Below are 20,684 nucleotides of genomic sequence, written 5' to 3'. Positions count from 1 at the left end.
TCAAAACGTAGGAACATCATAGAAGGAAGCCTTGAAGCACGTGCATGGACGGTTAAAGTGCGCATGATTTCTGCCGAGTCGACAGTAACGTAATAAAACGGTTAGGACCCGTTTATATGGTCTCTGGTACCTGCAACACTCCCGTTCCTCTCCCCCTCGGGTTACCCTGCCCGACCTAGCTTTTTACTTGTTTCTTTGGAAAATTCAACTCAAAGAAACAGGCATAACTGCGCGTTTGAATATCCAACAAGGGTGATGAATATTCACGGGGTCAAATTTGATTAGCCCAACAAGGGACAACTTGTCTTAATAAATATAAACGCTTAATAAAGCTGCCTTGGCAGGGGGTGGGGGTGTTTATCCCGGGTACATGCGATCACATCAATGGGGCTTCATTTCTGATCATCCCTAAGCGCCGGGGAGGGGGGGACTGCAATCACTCAACAGAAAGCAGGAGCGGGTTAACTGTTGAACTTAATGATAAAAAATACGATTATTTTTGTCGGTGTGGTTGTTTTCTTCAAAACAAACAACAAAGCCTGAGAACGCCTTTTTAATTTCATCATCGTAGTGTATAATTGTTACAAATCTTCCGCTTCTTTCAAGCTAAGGTTTCATCTGTACCTATTTAAAATTTTGTACTGGTATAAGATGGGCAAGAACTATGAAAACAGCTCTGTACACTATGTACAGCATTTCACACAGTAGAATTGACAACCAGCAGTGCACTGTACTCTGACCTCTCAAAACGTGAGAAGGTCGACATCTCTCACTTGGGGCGCTTTCCATTCAACCAGAAATTCTGGGACTTTCGAAAGAAAGACAAATGATACTAAAATGCCGGAAAATCCGAGAATTATGAATTTTCGAAATGCGAACCATTCAACCGAAACTTCCGGGAGGAAAATCAAATAGAAAGGGAATTTTCGAAAATTTGGGTATACCTTTGCCTTGTTCCTGTACGGCTTTCTCCCAGACCTTCACGGTCAATTGATTTCGGTTACGCATTCGAAACGAACTTTCGCCCCGGACCACGTGCCTAGAAATGACTGACCTCGGGGCAATTTTGAGGCCTAGGAACTTGGCAAGGTATACCTCGCGAGGTTGTTCTCTTTTCCTGAAATTCCGGGAAATGCCGTTCCATTTGTGACTGGAAATTTCCGGAAATGCAAACTGGAATTTCTGGTCGAGTGGAAAGCGCCTCTGTTTTTACCTTTCAGTTTCTATTCTTTTTAAACGATGAACCAGCACACGCACATACTAATTCCCAGTCCATCGAGGTTCGCCGAGCGAGAAGCGAAGAAATTCGAGAAAATGGCCCCCGCGCTGTCATTTGTTTTCCTTGACTTGCGCCTCTCGTTGAACAACCCACAAAAGAAGCAACTCGCAGGTTAGCGTTAGCGAGCGAACCTCTTACTCTGTGAAGTTAATGATGTAGATTATCACGACGAAGTTATTTTGTTTCTCTTGTACTGGTTTGTTCGACCGCAATTTGGCAAAATGACGAGTGTTCAGCCGGGATTTTAACAGCTGAGTCTTGATGCATCACAGGCTACTGCAGACACTGAGACTCCAGTCGACGGTGAAATTTTATTTCTTACTGTTCTTTACATCTGGATTTCCATTCTGCAGAGACGGTTTCATTATTAAATCAAAATAATCTTGAAAATAACTATAATTTATCCAGCTGAATATCATTTCTGGGTTTTAGACCATCAGCGGTCTTGCTTCTGCGAGGCTTGAAAAGCAGCGTGGGTAGACCCAGCCTTCCTCTGACGCTCCGAAGACAGAACTGACTCCATATCCCAGAATGATAGGATCCTTAGAATACTTGTGAGCTTAAAATGAAGAGTCGCTCTTCTTCGCGCTAAAAACAATAACAGAGAAAATAACCAAATTACCAGACTATACCATCTACGGGTACATGACGAACTCACAATGTGGCCAGCTCCCAGTTGGCTTGATAGCTCAGTTGGTAGAGCACTGCATCGGTATCGCAGAGGTCAAGGATTCGAATCCCGTTCAGGCCTGAATTTTTACTTTCAGGCTTTAATTTCATTGATGTCTTCCTATCTTTCTCCGCAGTTCAAATATACGATCTTTCACATATTCGTTTGCCCGTGTTTCGGTAGTTGCATGCTAAATTTCCAACGAAGCTTTACTGTGCTATTCCGTGGAGTGTCAGCTAAGCACTACTTTTAGATAACAATAAACACAAAAATCACTGTCCTGGGGGCACTCTAGAGTCAATAAATAACTTGAACTGCTAATTAGTATGGCTACTACGAGGTGGAGCAATAGAATTTACAACCATGGAACAATAAGATTCTAGCAAGCCTTTGAACAAGGTAGATAGGAGAAAAACATCATTGGCCACAAACCTTGATCCATCTCAAAAGTTTGTTGATAGCATTGATGGCGTCAGGTTTGGTGACAAGCGGACTGAAGGCAGCGTATAACTCAAAACCTGAAGTAACCTGCAAAACGAGACACAGTGTTTAACAACGATTGCACATGTACAATGTAGCGGTAAATAACAGTTTTTGTAGCAGCTAGCGGCTATGGCTATCGCAACCCTCCCATCGAAGGGTTACCATTTATGCATCTGAGACAATTACTACTCATGTATTTTGCAATGTATTTCTTTGTACGTACCCATCCCAGCAACATCTCTCGTGTGCCCACGTGACATAAAATTTTCAGAGGCCTGGCAGCTGAGTGGATCCGATGATGAAGATAAAGATATAAACCGAAGAGCCTGGAAAGGAATAAGACAGATAGTTACTTTAGAAACTACGGAGATAAAACGCTGAATGCTGATCATAGTTTCCACTCTCTCCTTTCTCCCTCCCTCCGGTCCCTCCCTTCCCCCTCCTTCTTTCATTTATTTCTTCCCATTAGTCCCTTCCTCTGTCCTTCTTTACCTCCTTCCTTCCTCCCTGTCCCCTTTCTCCCTAGCGGTGGATTTCGGGAGGCCGTGGCCCCTCTTGTTTTCTTGTACTCTCGAAAAAATTGACAGGCCGTCTTTGGAGCAGATTTTTTCTTTTCTGAATTTTTTTTTTTTTTTTTTGGGGGGGGGGGGGGAGGGCGGGATTTGTTTGCGCTCTGCTTAAAGTGTCTCGGCCCCTCTATCTGTATTTTCTGGATCCGCCCCTACTCCTCCCTCCCTGCTTTCTTCTCTCCTTCCTTCCCTCCTTTCTTCCTTCGGTCGTTACTTCTTTCATACCTGTCTTGTTCTTCAGGTTCAACATAAGGAGCCTCGAGTTCAGGAGACGTGTACTGCGCTGTACTTTTTGACTTATAAACAAAATGATACAGTTCTGGAATACCGACTTGATCTGCAAAAAAACAAAAACGAAGCATAAATGTACAATTAGCTCGTAATAGGTATCAGACACAGACCTACAAACTGGAAAAAAAAAACAGAAAGACACGAAGGGAACGGTGAGGATAAAACACAACGTCACCTGTACTATAACTCTTTTTCGCTACAGCCTCATTAATAGCTTCTATACATCTGTATCTTTTCAAACGCTGAAATAAACAGTTTTAAACATCCTGAGTCGAGAAAAACAAAGCAAATAGGCATAACCTATCAGATATGTAAACGTGACCACTATCTGTGAACTTCTAATTGCTGGGACCATAAACGTCCTGTAAAAACAGCTGCCAAAAGACGGAACAGACTTTTAACTACGTACTTGGATTATCACCACGATGTTCGTACTTGTTGAACTTATTTGTTCAATAATACTGATTTGAATCTGTATTGTTGATGTAATTGTTGCTGTTGTTGTGGTGGTGGTGATGGTGGGACCTGTTCGTTGTTGTTGTTTGTGTTGTTGCTGCTCTTACTTGTTGTTAGTACTGCTCACTTCTATTGACAGTCACTAATTTTATTTTTCACTACTTATAAACACCACATAAGGTATATGTAGGTCCTGACATAGCGCTTGACACTTTTTCGTCTAGTTTCTCTAACATAATTTCCCCACGACCCCCCCCCCCCCCAATCCCCAAGCCTTATTAATTTGTTTTCCAACATTCATCAGTCTTCACCATGTAAAAGTAAACATAGACAACATGTAGATTGAAAAAGTGTTCACCTCTAGCGTTTTCAGCCTTGTTTCCGCTAATTCAAAGAAGGCGTTACGATCAGTGGAAAGTAACAACAGACAAGCTGGACAGTTGTCTTCCAGATAGGAAATATGCGCGTATAGATATCCACTGAAAAAAAAAAAAAAACGACAAAACAGTCAATAAATTAGGAGATCACAGGGTACTAAAATCATCTCAGCTAACCTATCCAATACGTCCATCTCTCAGGTGTTAATATTATAGAAATACGGTTATTATGGGATTTTCGATAGCCTTATGATTACAATGGTTAGTACGTTGGACTTTTGATCGAGCGGTTCGAGTTTGAACGCCGGCTGAGGTCACTGTGTTGGGTTCTTGGGGGAGGAGAGGGGAGGAAGGGGCATCCACGCATGGATAAGTTGTCCCACTTGGTTACTAGGGACCTTAAGCACCGACGACGAATGGGACGACGACGACGAGTAAAATTGTTGTAGGACTGGGTCGAGGACGTCGTTCACGGCGTGAAAACCAAGTGCGAGTACATGTAAACAGACCTTAGTTCTTGTAAACATGGACCTAAAACCATCGAAAAATTTTGTCATGGCTTCCTTTCGCGAGCTCCAAGACCTGTTTCTGTTGAGCTACGAAAACGGTTCTATCGATGACAACACATTTTCAGTCCTACGTGAGGAATTGATGTCGAAAAATCCCGATTTCTCATACGAAGAACATAACAGGTTTTCACTCGAAGAGATGAATGATGCCGAATTTTCGCCCGATATAATCTAAAACGACCTTCACGGTATAAGTTCTATCCTAAAAACATAAGCGAAAACCTACATGTAGATAGGAACCAGAAGAAATGAAATACAGAGTCATTTTTCAATTTCTGAATTCATTTAATTTCCTAGTTTCGCTGATAAGCAAATTCAACAACGGACAAATCGCCGACAAAATAAGGTTATTACCAACGATTTCTACACCAAACTCGCCGTAAAATCTAGTTGATACAAAGCTAAGAGGTTAAATAAATAACGAACTTTCATTTCAATAGTTTGATATACATTTTCTGCCTGAAACACAGCGTCAATAGATTAACACTTACTCACGTTCGCTCCGGACGGCAAACCTGACGTTTTGACGTCCTAAGCTTTACGTGGACGACAAGTCTAGCATGCGCAGTAGCGCGGTAAGGTGAAATTTTACATACATACATACATACATACTTTATTGACTTTCCCTTTAGAGGCTTTTCAAAGACAATACAATAATAATTTAAAATTACTTAAAAACTCTAAGATTCATTAAGATTAATTAACTAGAATTAGGAATCTATAAAATCCTTAATAAGTTGACGTTTAAGATAAAACTTAAAAGCAGATACTTTCTCGAGAGTTTTTAGAGAGCTATCCATGGAGTTCCAGATACTGACTGTTCTGTAGTAGAACGTTCTCTGACCACTGGCAGACTTAAAAAGAGGAATGTTCAGCATTTGTGAACTTCTTGTGGCACGTCCGCTTATTTCTCCTCGCTTACTGAACTGGGAAGACAGATACTCCGGCACGCGAGATGTTAGACATTTGTAGGCCATGATAGCGCTCCTGAAATATAACTGAGTCGCGACTGGTAGCCATTTAAGCTCTTTTAAAACTGGTGTGATGTGATCATATTTGTGTGTACTGGTCGCAATTCGAGCGGCAAAGTTCTGAATACCTTGTAATTTATTTATATTACTTTTTGATGTATTCGCCCACACGTTCGAACAATAAAAAAGTTTACTAAAAACTAAAGTATTTATAATAGTTAGTAGGGTGCATTTGTCAAAAACATGCTTTGTGCGGCTTATTTGACCGAGACAAGACATACAGGAGGAGACAGTTTTGGTAATGTGTTCGTCATAGGTCAGGTTCTTGTCCAAAATCACCCCAAGATCTTTAGCGGTGTGCTCCGGTACGAGTTCTCTTCCCATGAAGGTGAGGCTGGGAGTGTCCAGTCTGGAATGCATTTGCCTGCTGCCAAACACCATGAGTTTAGTTTTGCTTGGGTTCAACAATAAATGGTTGTTGGAACACCATTGGCCTATTCTATGCAAATCAACTCTTAAGTCAGCAAAGGCGTTTACAGTATCTTTCATTTTGAAGGATATAACTAGCTTAGTGTCGTCCACATAGCTCTGGACGCTGCAATTCTGTGGTGCTGAAGAAAGATCATTTGTGTAAATGCTAAATAAAAGTGGTCCCAGTATACTTCCCTGCGGAACGCCACAGACTATGGGCAAGGGCTCTGACAATGTTGAATGGATTCGAACCACTTGTCGTCTATCATTAAGGTAGCTACCAAACCACTGGATAACTGGGTCTGAGGCGCCTACATCTCGCAGCTTCAAAATTAGGGTTTCGTGGTTGACACTGTCGAATGCCTTACTCATGTCTAAGAACACTACCGAAGTCAACATCTTCTGGTCTATCGCTTTAAGAATAGTGTCGGTTGTTTCTATGACAGATGTTTCGGTTGAGTGCCATTTTTTGTTGCCGCTTTGGGTCTTTGTTAACCTGTCGTTTAAATGCAAGTAAGAAGTGAATTGATTATGTACGACCTTTTCACACACTTTTGATAAAACTGGTAGAAGAGAAATTGGTCTGTTGTTATTTGCCAGTTCGTGGTTTCCACCTTTATGGAGAGGTGTCACTTCAGCTAATTTCCAAGCTGTAGGAAATTTGCATGTTTCAATAGAAGTGTTGATAATAGACGTAATTACTGGAAGAATCGGGTTTAGGCAGTCCTTCAAAACACGAACAGAAATCTTGTCGATCCCTGGGGCTTTGTTTGATGGCATTGATGATATTATGCGTTCAATCTCGCCACTGCTTACGGTATTCGAATGAAACTGCTCGCATGAAGGATATTGTCTTGGGACAAAAAAATTTCGGTTGAGTGTTATGTTGCATTCATTAGCCAATGACTGGATTTTTTCAACGGAACTCTGGCCAACAGAAACGAAAAACCGATTAAACTCATCTGCAACAGTTTTGTTGTCCTTGCTGAAGATTCGCTGGGATTTGGATTTTCTAGGAATTATTTGGCGGATTGCTTTCCAAATATTGTTTGTATTGCCTGGGTTCCTTTGAATCTGTTCTGTGAAGAATTCTCGTTCAGCAATTTTAATTTCTCTTTTAACCTCCTGTCTTAAGTTTCTGTAAGCCGTCCAAGCCATAGGATCATTTCGTTTTCTTGCTTCTTTGCGCCAATCGTCTCTTGTTTTCATCAGCGCACGAATGTTATCAGTTACACATGGATTTGGCTTTCCGCGGACTTTAAAGGTTTTAATCGGAGCGTGTTCGTCGAGTATAGAAGAAAAAAAGCAGATTGAATACGTGAAGCTTATCCTCGACCTCATCAAAAACATCTACTATTGACCACGGTGCTTTTGCAATATCATCATGAAATGTGTCGGCCTTGTAATGCTTGTAGCTTCTGGTAGTGATATATACAGGTTTAGAGCGCTCTTTCTTTAGTTTTAATGTAATGTAGACTAGGTCGTGGTCGCTGATCGAGCTTTCCAGAACCATAACATTGTGAACTTGCTTAGTATCTGAAGCTAGGATTACGTCCAAAATTGAGCTGGTGGTTTCCGTTACTCGTGTTGGCTTAGTTATGAGTTGTGAGAGATTGTAGGAGCGGCAAAAATTTAGTAAGGCTTTCGTCTCGGGATTGTCGTCTCTCTCAAGACGACAATTCATATCTCCAAGCAGGTAGATAGGCACATTAAACGACGAAGCATAAATAAAGGTTTCAATTAAGTCAGAGTCAAAACATGACAGTGGAGTATTTGGTGGTCTATACGCGGTACAAACGATAAACGATCTTGTGTTCTTGACCTGGATTTTAAGCCACAGTTGCTGGAAACCAGATGGTGCGGTAAATGATATATCACTCAAGTACTCGACTTTAAAATTTCGCGAAACGTAGGCACAGACGCCGCCGCCTCTGCTATTCTGACGGTCAAGACGATGGATGACATAACCAGGGATTTCGATCTCCAAATCTTGAACCGTGCCGTTGAGCCATGTTTCGGACACAGTAAATATATCGAACCTGTTGGCCAACACTGTTTCTTTTACAAGGACGTAATGATCTCGGCATTTGAGAGAGCGAACATTTAGGTGTGCTATGCTCACATTGCCATTTGTTTTGCCGACGCCATTTGTAGAATAATTCAGTGCGGGCCCAGGGTTGGTTTCCACATCGTGAAGCAGTTGTAAAATAGGTCTGAAAGCCGAGGTCGAATTATCGTAGTAAGCCGTGGTCGCCTTTGATCTTTTAACCCGTGTTAAGACATTCATAACAGTCTTCCATGCTGTGACTCGTGGCCTTCGGTGGATGAATGTCCAGCTTTCCACTTTCAGTCGACAGGATGGCATAACACATAATTTACGGTGCTGAAATTCGGTTAATAGGTCATGCCTGTTATCCTGGAAGAGGCAGATGATATATAACAGGAGAAAAAGAAACAGAAGCCAAGAGCTCGTGACAAAGCGTCCGTCCGCCATCTTGAATCCTCTTCTCCTATAGTTATAATAAAAATCAATGTCGAAAATTGCACGAATATATGAGCCCAGAGGACTTCCGGTCGTCGTCCTCTGGGCTCGTCGTCGTCGGTGCTTAAGGTCCCTACTATGTACTTATTAGCATCCTTGCCAAAAGTCGGCGATGTGGATGATTCTCAGGCAAGATTTCGTACTTAATCCAAAGTACTTGTACACTGTTATGTTATTTACTCACCTGTTATCAAAGCGCGGTAAACAAATTGGAGTCCAGGACTCCGCAATTTGAAATGACGTGGACGCACTGACTAGGTTGAAGATGAGGTGAAGATCTGAAGAGACCGCAGAAAAAAAAGATTAAGGGCTCGAAGGGGAGGCTACGTGTAATTTACCACAGAACAAATGATGGACCGAACTAGCAACATTTTGGTTAAGATAACTTATTACAGTGTAACCCCGGATAAACTGTAATTCACCTGAAAGGGCTGGAAAAATATGCTTTAAATAACCAGGAATTTTTTAATCAAGTTTGTCATTAACATAGAAAAAAGTACACGTCTCTAGAAATTTCAAATAACCTGAGCACAGGGACAAGATTCGTTCGTTAATCTGAGGTTGTACTGTAAAGCTACAATTTCCGAGACATTTCAAGTTGCGTGTTTTTTCTTTACCTATTGTAAGAATGTTTTTTCGTAGTCGTTTACTAAAAGTAATTCCGTCGGAGGAAATAATCATTTCTACTGTGAAAGATTCTTAAAATGACAAACTAATGAGACGTACAGTTGTCAAAAATGAAAGTGACTGAATTACCTATACGTCGTACAAACATACCTGAAGGATGCAGGCTGTACTTCTTTGGTCTGATCAACGTGATCAACTGATTATTAGCAACTAAAATGGCAAATACCAGGTCCTGAGGAGAGAACAGTGTAGAACAAGAACAATCTACATTACTCCGTGTACGATTTTTGGGAAGGGTTTGTTATCAATGGGGTACTGCAACAATGGTTGATCTTTACAAACAAAATTTCACTGGCTGCGTTTCTCATCAACGCGAGATGAAAACGTAATAACTTTTCAAATACTGAGGGGTACCGCTGCTACTACTTTGGAAAAATATTTTTTTAAAATACCTGAACTATTAAGTTATATAAAATATTATGGTTTAAAACTAAACAGGTTTGGAGATCCTGTAGAAAATTAAGAGAAAGAACCATTTTCAAAAGGAGAACAATATCCTATTTCACGAACATTCGCGTGACTTTTACTGAGTCACCAAAAATTCACGAATCACGCAATTATTTGTCCCTTCGCAACCGGTTTTTGAGAGCCGTAAGGCAGCGCGTATTCCCGAAGCGTTACGTGACAGTTTAAAGGTAAACAGACCATTACATCCTATGGGGTTTTGCTATAAGGCTACTATATCATGTACTTGGTACTTGGCATGTAACTGATATTGATGTTTTTTTTTTTAAATTTAACAATCTTTTAATTTCTTTATTATTTACACTGACAATTACGGTTACAAGCATATTTACTAGACGCACTAACACTAAAAAAAAACACTAAACAAATAAATAAATAAATAAATAAGAAATACAATAATAGTTAAACACTACAGTAAATAAATAAATAAATAAATAAATAAATATACCAAAAACAAAAGGACAAAATAAATAATATTGATGTTGCCGTTTTTACCTTGACTCGCGCTTGAAGCATGCTCTGACCAATGGTTTCTCTAACAGAACTTGAAAGTGGTAAACACCTTACCTGAAAGCAAACAAAGAAAACATGTGAACCACTATGTTACTTGATGTACTCCTAAACTGTACATGTGTTACAAAGGAACTTCAGATAACAAAGTAAGTCACTACTAACAGTAATTTACTTACCGATCCTAACAGAAAGCTGGGTTCATGATCCATTAAATTCAATAAATTATCTATAAATTTCTCTGTTCCTGTGAGAGCAAATGATCAAAAGATCAGTTCTAATAATTTAACGTTTGATTTTCTGACCAAAAAGGCCCATATACCAGGGCTCAAAAAAAGGGCCATCCAGTCGACCGGGAGTAGATTTTCCTGCCAGGCAAGTTATTTTTCATTCTCACTTGCCTGATGGGCAAGGGCCAAGGCAGGTCATCTGCCAACTAGATCGCAATAAAAGTAAAGTAAAACTTGCCCAGGGCAAGCAAAATTTTAGAACTGCTGGTCTGATGGGCAAGCTGGAATTCAAGTTTTTTTCAAGCCCTGAGGTCATATTAGTGTTGCCAAACAATGAAATCTCTCTCCTGAGGGCAATGAGTTCTCTTCCTATGCAAACATTTCCTACTGTTTGTAAAAAACAATATTGCTAAGCACTCAAGGATTTTGTTTGGGGCTGGAGGCCAGACATTTTGTGTGGTTCTGTATCATACCATGTCTGATACTTTGATACCATATAACTGCATTCCTTTCTGTTTTTGGCTTAAGCATCTCATAACCTTCTTATATATTGAAGCATAATAGCTACATGTAACTACAAAGATTATCACCTTCATTTTATTTCACAGAATCAATACAATACAATACATTACAATACAACGCAATACAAATTGTACAATACAATACAATACAATACAATACAATACAATACAAATAATACAATACAATACAATACAATACAAATTATACAAATCAATACAATACAATACAATTGTCAAATTCACTACCCCTCTCAACTAAGGGTTATTAGTTATTACATATTTGACTTTTTCAGGAGAGTTTGTTTCTCTGGTCTCAAGGACTCTGGGAACAGCATTTCTCTGGAGTTAGCCCCCAGACCTACATGTACTACTGGCTGGCACCTTTGGGGCACCCAACAAGTCACACAGCGGGAAAGCGTTTGGCCTCTGCTAATCTCAGATAAAAATCTGGCACTAAAGAAAGCTGTTGAAAAACCTGAGTACTATGAAAATGTTCTACAATAATAAACAGCTCTTACCATTTTCTAAATAGCACTGACACACAACACATTAATAATACTGTATTTCTTACCTGATAAGAGTCTTCTAAGATCATAATTTCTTCGTTGTTCCATTATTCTTGCTAGTTGAGTATAAGTTAAAACACTAAGGATTTGATTATAAACATAGGACAACTGTAGTACCAACTAAGAGAAAAACAAGAAGTGATACAATCAGTGAGTTAGAACAATCTGTGAAAGAAAACTACTCGGAGGGCAGTGAGGATTTTGGTAAGGATACGCATACCTCTAAACAGCAATGTATGAGATAACTCATACCACATAAAACCATTACAACAGGGCTCGACACTGCATCTCACACTGTTTTGTTGCATTGCAGATGTGCAGCTATCCATAAAATGCCAACAAGATGTTTACACAAGAGTAAATCATTAAGAATACTTTAAAAATGGAGATAGAAACAACACTACAGTGTATTTGCAGTAGTCTAGTCAGATGTAGTTACTTGGCAAACCACTAGCATCCAGCTATGTTTGGAGTCTTACCACCTCAAGGCTATTACTACTTTTGTACGTGAAACACAACTAATTAAATTATACAAATATAAATGCATCAAATATTAGTAAATACAAATGCATGTAATGAACAGTATACCTGAGTGACTGACTCCTGTGTGTATGCCACAGCCACTAAAACAACATGACCTCTAACTAAGAATACAAATTTATGACTGCCTGCCATTATACACCTAAAAAGGTAAAAGTAGATCAGTGGATGCTAACAATACATTCACATTCATGGTGATTGCACTTAGTTTATTACTTTCAAAGACAGTGTCAACATTTTGATAATCCTAACCAAAATTCTTACTATAAGACAAGTACACTAGAATGCTGAAATTTGCCACTCCTTTGGCTGATCAATCAATCAATTGCTTTATTAGCGTGACCGGTCAGTACACTTAGCTGCAAGCTAGTTTCCAGGTATGCCGCGAAATAATAAAGATAATGATGCTGTATATAGTACTGCCAACAAATGACAGTGGAAAAGTTTAAAGTCAGACCATACTACATGTATGTTACCATCAAATCAAGCCAGCCCCTCCCAAAGGGGACGGGAACAGTAAGTTATTGGCCCATTGAGTAACTCTCACCTTATTGTATTTTTGCCATCCTGGACAAAAGAAACTAAAGCTTGCATAACACCCATGAGAGTCGCCAGTTTGTCCTCACTACCATACCTGCATATATAAATAAGCAAACAACCTTACTACCTGTAGTTTAAGATTACCACCATAAAGTTCAGACACATATGACTAACAACCCTCACTGGGGCATTAATTTTTGGTTAACATCATTTTTGTAGGTGAAACAGTATATAAAAGCAAATTCTGCCCACTAGTTCATAGTAATGTTATACAATAATTACCTGTAGATAATAATTATCACAAAAAATATTTAAAAAGAATAAGTTGACAATGTAATTAGGCATCGTTCATCCAAGTAATGTTCACTTTCCTCAGACTCACCTAGAGTAAATTGGCTTGCCAGCCTCACTAAAAGCAAAAACATGCTTCTTGTGCCGAGTCCATTCAGGATTATTTACATCTGCAAGTAAGATAAAATAATGATAAGGCATAATATGCTGAAAGCAGCCATTATAACAATACTTAGATCTAATGTCATATTCAACACATAACCCAAACAGGCAGGCATAATCAAAACTAGACACTACAGATGCAAACTAAGCTGCATGGAATGCTCTGTAACTTGCATATCATCAGGGTTTGTGTGAATTTTAACACAAAAGTCAGCCATCAGGATACGAATCTTTTTCTTGTATACACACCTTCCACCGATGCCTCTCTGGTGATTTCTCGTACACTCTCAGCTCTTGTCTTACGTGCCTCTGACAATGACAAATATCAAATATGTGTAATGGCTTCTTACTAACTATATGCAATGACTTCTTACTATGTGCATGGGCCATACTAGGGAATATTGGCCTATGGCTGTGGCAGTACAGACGAGCAGTACAGCAAGGTCCGTACAAACGGCAGAGGGCCAATATTCCACAGTACAGTTCAAACAAGCTAGGTTAGTAAGTAGTTAATAATATGGCACTTGAGCCATGCTTGTTTATTGAATCTGCCAGCTTTCAAAAACACCAAATATCCCAAGACTACCTTGACAAATAATAATTAACAATTGTTAATTATTATTTGTCAAGGTAGTCTTGGGATACTACCTGGTACCTGGTGTCTGGTATATACTGAAACAATTATTCACCTCAGTATCGGTGAAAGTGATGGATATTTACCTCCACTTTGGTAAATAATTATTCACCAAAGTGGAGGTAAATATCCATCACTTTCACCGATACTGAGGTGAATAACTGTTTCAGTATATACCACACAAGCTGAATAATTAGCGGACCAAAACGTTATTTTATGTGTGACAAGTGGTCAGAAATTTTAAAATCTCTCACACCAGCTGCTCAGAGGTGAAAAGTACTTGCTAATCACCTCCAAGTTAACCAATCAGAGCGCACGAAAAGCACTATTCACTTGTGTGGTATGTACTAATGTTGAATATATACAATCTGTCATGTATTCTTAAGAAATGACTGCAACCCCAGTTGACCGATGTTAAACTGTATTCAATTCCAGAGACTGGTGTCAGAAATACACTGTAGCTCATTCTGTAGACGTTCATTATGCTGAGTGTCAGTTCCAGAAAACATATGCATACATGTAACTTGTAAAACACTGGAATTTCCAAGGGGTCTGGGATATCTCAAAAGCCAGAATTTTTCTTGGAAAGTATAAAGCTAATTTAAAAAAGTGAATCTTGGGATGGGATCCAAACTCCAACAAAAAATCTTTTGTCAGGTGAAGGGGTAGTTATTTTCAGGAGCAACTGATTACAGTCATATTTGTTATTAAATCAGGGTTGTGTTGAATTGCTTATAGATTACATGTATGTAAAGTTACAGCTGCTGAAAATAACATCCCTTGTTTTTAGATTACAAAAATAACATTTTTTTTTTCAACACTTAAAATCAAATTAAAATCAAATTTAAACCACAACGTATATGTTGTAGGTGAAAATGAAATTCAGGTTAAAATGAATTTAACCCAGCGCTCCAAGCTCACTTTTTCAAAAAGTCGCCTTTCGGTGACCTTCGATCATAAAATGGCTGCCATAAAAAAAAAATTTGGTCGCCAAAAAAAAAAAAAAACGTAATATCCAGGGGCGGACACTTCGTGTATGTTACATGAATGTCTACTACACCGAGCAGCCCATTTGCAGCACTTTCCTTTGCCGAATTGTTACGTTTACTCGCTTGCCAATTAAAAGATTGTAATAACGGGCAAGACAAAGCGAAGGAAGAGACTCGGATGTCTGGTAGCAGAAATGATTTATTACAAAGCAGCTGAGACCGGGTAACAAATCGCCAGTGGTACGCAAAACCTTTTAAATCGATCAAATTGGCCATTTTGAGCTGCAGAGACGACCACCACGTAAACAACTGAGGTAGATTTACGCTTATTTGGACTTGACTCGATCAATCCTATTTCCATACATTCCTTAATTGCGTAACATATAATTAGTCAGACTGTTTGTATCAAAATGCTGCACTATGTGAAATGAAATTTACCTTCAATCATTTCGACTTGATCACACTAAGTATCGATAAGTAGTCATTCATTTAAGACTAATGCAACCTACATCCACAATCACATGTCTACATCTTCATCCATCTTCTGGCTTTATACAAGAGATAACCACTATAAACTACCATAAGCCTGTATGGATTTACCAAGCTTTGTTTGGCTTCTTCCCAGTTTACGCTCATTTTGGGTTTACGCATTCGTATCGAGTAGCAGAATGACGAGAAGGAGAAAGACCGGAGATACCGTCGTTTTTACTTTTGATAATTCGACCAAACATCGATTAATTTTCCAAGTAAGTTTCTTTTATAATCTGTTGGTCACCAATTGGCAACTTTCGTCCAAATTTTAGTCGCCAAATATTTTCTTCACTCGCCATGGCGACCAAAATGGTCGCAGCTGGGAGCGCTGTAACCTAGTTTGATTCTCTAAACAAAGGAAATTGAGAATCAAACTAGGTTAAAATTATTTTAACCTGAATTTCATTTTGACCTACAATATATACATGTCATTTCTTGTAGACTGAGAGGCTCTGTGGCCTAATGGTTAGCATGCTGGACTCCAGATCAAGCAGTCTGGGTTCAGTCAATAGATTGTGTTCTTGGACAAAACACTTTACTCACAGTGCCTCTCTCCACCCAAGAGTACATGTATAACTGAGTACAGGTGAATTTAATGCTGGAGGATAACCCTTTGATGGACTAGCGTCCCATCCAGGGGGAGTAGCATAGAAATACTTCATGCTAAATGTACAGAAACTGTGATACGTTCTGGGCATACTGTATGGACCACTGGGCCCAATGCAGACTTAAGTGGTACTATAAGACTATTGCAATTTAACTCTTGTTTAGGTAATTTTGGCATAGACAGTACACAGAGAAAATAGAAACTCAGGCTGTTACCTTCTTGTTCATCTTCAACATTCAGTAGACTCATTTTCATCTCAACTGGACCATCCACATCACCTGTCGCCTCTGTCTGTACAGTATAAGAAATTTCATGGAAATTTTCATCCTGATCAGGAGTTCCAACTTTGGGCATACCACCAGGGACGTCAAATATTGCTCCCTCTGGAGATCCATGACTGCTTAAATTGGAAATGAGTCCAGAAGCTAGGCTTACATCTGAATGAGCAGATGTTCTGGATTCAGGATCAGTACAGATTTCATCCACAGAAACATCAAGTTCTTCATCAGACTGCACATACAGGAGTGGTTCATGGTCAACTGATCTGTAAAGCCAAGCAGTGTTAAAATAGCATTGTTAATTCACATAGTGGTCTTTCCAAATCATATAACAAATTGTCGCTCCAAAACATATCCTTACAAAGGGCTTTTTTAGTTCAAGCCATTCTCTTCCTCTTCCCCCTTTGGAAATTCAACCTGATTAAACAGTTGAAAATTTATGAGCAGAGGTTCCCACACATCTCTTGCTGAGCAGGAAGAAAAGGGAATATCTGTCTCCCAGGGTATTCTTCTCTCCTCCCAGTAGTATAAATAGTTGGCACAAACTTTAGCACAACCTTACAAAATTCTAGCATGGTGACAGCCTACGATAAAAGAGCATCCTATTTACACTCCTCATTACATCATACAACACTGTTAGAATAAGCTCCAGCAGTGTATGACAATACCTCTTGCACACCTTACCTTTTTACTCTCAAATTCAGTTGGCATTTTTCGAATAAAAATTAGCCGCACAAACATCCTATGACTATACAAATATACAAATATATAAATATACACATACAGTGCTAACGTAATATGAATAAAGCTCGAGCTTAATCTAAGGTTTAAGCGTATTAAATGAAATGATGCAGAGATTTCACTTTGTTTTCGCTGCATTCTGCCACTTTCCATTAATTTCAAAGAGTTTCCATTCACTTCGACATTGTTTATAGTTTAGAAAAGTGTAATGTAATTAGGCTTTAAATAAATAATAGCAAGCTTAATATTAAAGCTTGCATTAAGCACGGATTCAAATCAAAACTGTGTTTGTGTAATAAGAAGCCTTGAAATGACAAAACATACCCGGCTCCAGGCTCAGCACCCTGAAAAACATCTTGCCCTTGTTGCTCACGTTCTAAACTTGCATTTGAATTAACCGCAGCTGCCATCTGGCATCCCTAATTTTCATCGTATTTGATTTAAAGACAGCGACAACAACTTCACCCTTCGTTCCGCCATGTTTACCAGGTACATGCGAACGAGGTAGTGCTGTGTAGCCACGCTCTGTCTTCGTCCACCAGCAGAAAAGGATCTGGAAACTATCTAATAGAGTCCAGTCCGTTTTCGGTTGTCATTATTCATTCGCTTGCGCCTCGGCCTTCGTTTGCTTGTTTGTGTTTTAAGTGCCTTTGAGCTTTTTTGAAAAGATCTAGCCTTGGCTTGTTTCCCTTCTGTTTTTTTTGCTGCCCAATCAGATTGAAACTTGGCAAGCAGACTGAGAGAAGATCAGAGAACCCCAGGTTCTCACAACAGAGAACAGGGGCGAAAGAACAAGGCCTTCGTTTTTGAGGTAGAATCACCGGGAATTTTGATAATCGATGGTCGCCAGTAACAAAAGAAACGTTCACTTTTGAGGTGATCTGTATGCGGAAAAAGTGTTTGAAGTTCGAGGTTGGTTTTATACCTTGTTGTGCCTCAACAGTCCTCACGGGCCCGATGAGGATGAGTGTGTGAGTGTGTGATGTTAACTCTGTACTATGGCTAAAGTAACAACGCTTCCAGAGTTTATTCCGATGTTCAAATCTCTCCTCCACCCCCACCCCCACCCCGCAACACCAACCCCCCACTCCCCATTTTATATTTTGGTTTAAGAGGGACACTGCACATCATCATCATCATCATCTTTATTTACGAACACGGTAAATACATCAGGCATTAACAATTTAATATAAAAGCTACAACTTATTACGAAAGACTATGTATACAGATAATCTACTGTAATTTAAAATATTGCTAGTTATTAAAGAAAAGTAAACTAAATAAAAGCCTGTTTAAGGAGATAGTACCTGCGGTAGAGTTGAAACGCGACCATCTGGTTCGAGGTCTGGAACCTAGAAGGTTTGGAGCTAGCCCCGACAATTTTCGAATTCTCTCGGCCATTTTTCGACTCCAGCGGAACCCATCACACGACCGCGTGCACAGTCAGTACTTTATTTAAACCCTGAATCGTACTATAATTTTTTGTGAGGGTCCCCTGTGACAATAAGAGAGCGACGACTCTCTGCGTGAAGCAGTTAATTACTGGACGATTGCGTTATTTTATTCGTTTGCGAGAAACAGACTGTTAGATTGAGAAGACTGTAAGGGTATATAATCAAAATCATCACAGGCTTAAGAAAATACTTCTAAATCATACACTTCTTATCATGGGATATTACGTGTGGAAACAATGAAAATAATCTTTCTTAGACTGCATAATTCGAAGAGAAATTGAGAGAGTTTCCTGAGTGTTTAGAGCTTTTGGTCATGTCAACTTCCCCACTTTTCATTCTCACGGCTTTCTTCTTTTGATTCAATCTCATCTTGGCCTTCAGTCTTCTCGACGGAGTGCACCGACATTTCAACGAGCATGTTAATGGGCATTCTCGGCGGTGGCAAGCCCGGATCAACCGGCTCAGTCTTTCGGGAACATACAGACCAAGGACATGTCTCTTGGATGACCTGTTTAAAAGCGCGGCGAAAGCTCTCGCTAAAAATACAATATATGAATGGATTTAAGCTACTATTAGCATAAGATAGATAAATGGCAGCGAAGATGAAGGTGTCGTCACAAACAAATTCTGAGTAATAATATGAGCAGAAGACCCAACCAATCCAGTACGGGAGGAAACAGATGTAAAACGCAATTAAAACAACCGCTACCATTTTAAGGACCTTTCGGTTAATTTTTAAATCTCGCGCAGCGCGGTTTGAATTAAATGAAGGTCTTGCTCCGATTTTATTTTTAGAATGGCGCCGCCATAGTTTGTAGCAAATTGAAATGTAGAGTATAACAACTAGAACAAGGGAAAGCAGAAGTTGCACCAGAAACAGCAAGTACCACACTTTCCATTTCGAGAAGAATCGTCGCACTTTGCAAAGGGTTTTGCCATCTTCTTGTAACAGGCCGCCATAATAAAGTATTGGAGACCAATAAACGGCTGATAGAAGCCATATCAGGCCAATGGCTGCGAAGGCCCTGCGGTTTGTAAAGTATTTTTGATGAGGGAACATCACCGCCAAAAACCGATCCACGGCAATGAGAACCAAGCTGAGAGTAGAAACATTGAACGACAGCTTTTCAAAAAAGTTTGTCGCTTTACACAGCGTTACTCCCATAGCGCCTTCAATGAGCCACACATCATTTGTCAATGCTCTTACGAGTCTTTCTGGCATGCTACCCACTGTAAGGACTAAATCTATGACCGCCAAGCTCGTTAGAAGGTAATTGCGTGCGGAGTGCATTCTGCCTCCGATGTTCTTCTTGACGACGATAAGGACAAGTGTGTTTCCACATAAAGACAACAACATGATAGTTGCGTATGCAGCAACTTTGGTGATCTGTTCCTTAGAGACTTGAGAATCTTCGGGATGGTCTCCATCCATAGTGTGGCCGCTTACATTGAAAGAATCGTTTCGGCTTTTGTTCATTTCTTGCTGAATTTTGAATCCAACCGAGTGAAGGTTACGCAGTTATGGGAACAAATCTTTACCAAGTGCTTGGGTTGAACCTGTAGCTGTGGTAAGTCCGATAGTTTCGAACTGACTGAGAAAGTTCCCAACACTCGAAAGCGAATTATACAAAACTAGATTTTGACGCGCATTATGATTTTTGCTCTAACGTGACCGGAAACTACTTGCCGTAATCCTGGAGGGCCAGTTTGAATAAAACGTTGTAAGGTCCTGACAAATCATTGTACGTTAGGATATAAATGATGTTGCTTTTAGGAAAATAGTGGTACAGAATCCATTACAATCACCATGGTTTAGTTAGTCGTGTAATAAATTTTGCAAAGGTTCATTTCAATAATGTGTCATTGGGAATAAGCCCCTCCCCTCTTTCTCTTTCAAGCCTCTAAGTAAATAAATAAAAAATAAAGCCACTCTCTCTATTTAAGTAGAAGTGTTTAACACTGCTTTACTAATTGTGGACACTGAAATAAGCAAACAAATATTGTAAATTAAACAGAAACTTGTTAAAAACCCCAACTGGCGGGAGGCTGACCCGTTGGCTATTTACAAAGCGTGGAGGAGTTGAATCTGGGACCACCAAACACATATCCATCAGGTGCAATCTCTCTCCCTGCCCACTCCCCTTCTCTCTCCCTTACCACTTTCCTTCATTGCACGGAAACCAAAACACTCAAATGTATTCTGAACTTGGATACATGTTCGTGCTAGAGTATTCAATACTGGCAGGTGAGGGCATAAAAA

The 20,684-nt window shown here is 39.7% G+C and overlaps 2 protein-coding genes across 2 annotated transcripts; both read right to left on the bottom strand.

Moving 5' to 3' along the window:
- Nucleotides 1-537: 537 nt before the first annotated feature.
- LOC110049343 (vacuolar fusion protein MON1 homolog A-like) lies at nt 538-17,484 on the bottom strand. The gene is made up of 17 exons (XM_089271078.1): nt 17,295-17,484; nt 16,167-16,495; nt 13,440-13,499; nt 13,120-13,198; nt 12,745-12,831; nt 12,246-12,339; nt 11,663-11,777; nt 10,520-10,587; nt 10,326-10,397; nt 9,456-9,537; nt 8,863-8,956; nt 4,107-4,227; nt 3,468-3,534; nt 3,227-3,338; nt 2,656-2,758; nt 2,382-2,477; nt 538-1,867 (listed from the first exon to the last, which is right to left on the bottom strand). The coding sequence occupies exons 1-17, from the start codon at nt 17,378-17,380 to the stop codon at nt 1,823-1,825; spliced, it is 1,710 nt and encodes a 569-aa protein (XP_089127204.1). The 5' UTR covers nt 17,381-17,484; the 3' UTR covers nt 538-1,822.
- A 613-nt stretch (nt 17,485-18,097) lies between these two features.
- Nucleotides 18,098-20,024, bottom strand: LOC110049320 (galanin receptor 2a-like). The gene has a single exon (XM_020755113.2). It carries the CDS (start codon nt 19,899-19,901, stop codon nt 18,741-18,743), a length of 1,161 nt encoding a protein of 386 aa, XP_020610772.1. The 5' UTR covers nt 19,902-20,024; the 3' UTR covers nt 18,098-18,740.
- Between the last annotated feature and the right edge of the window lie 660 nt (nt 20,025-20,684).

Source organism: Orbicella faveolata, unplaced genomic scaffold (assembly GCF_042242905.1).
Source record: "Orbicella faveolata isolate gen_17 unplaced genomic scaffold, um_ofav_v1 contig_1, whole genome shotgun sequence".
NCBI classification, from domain to species: domain Eukaryota; kingdom Metazoa; phylum Cnidaria; class Anthozoa; order Scleractinia; family Merulinidae; genus Orbicella; species Orbicella faveolata.
Note: the sequence above shows the minus strand (reverse complement) of the source record. Positions and strands in the feature narration are given on the sequence as shown.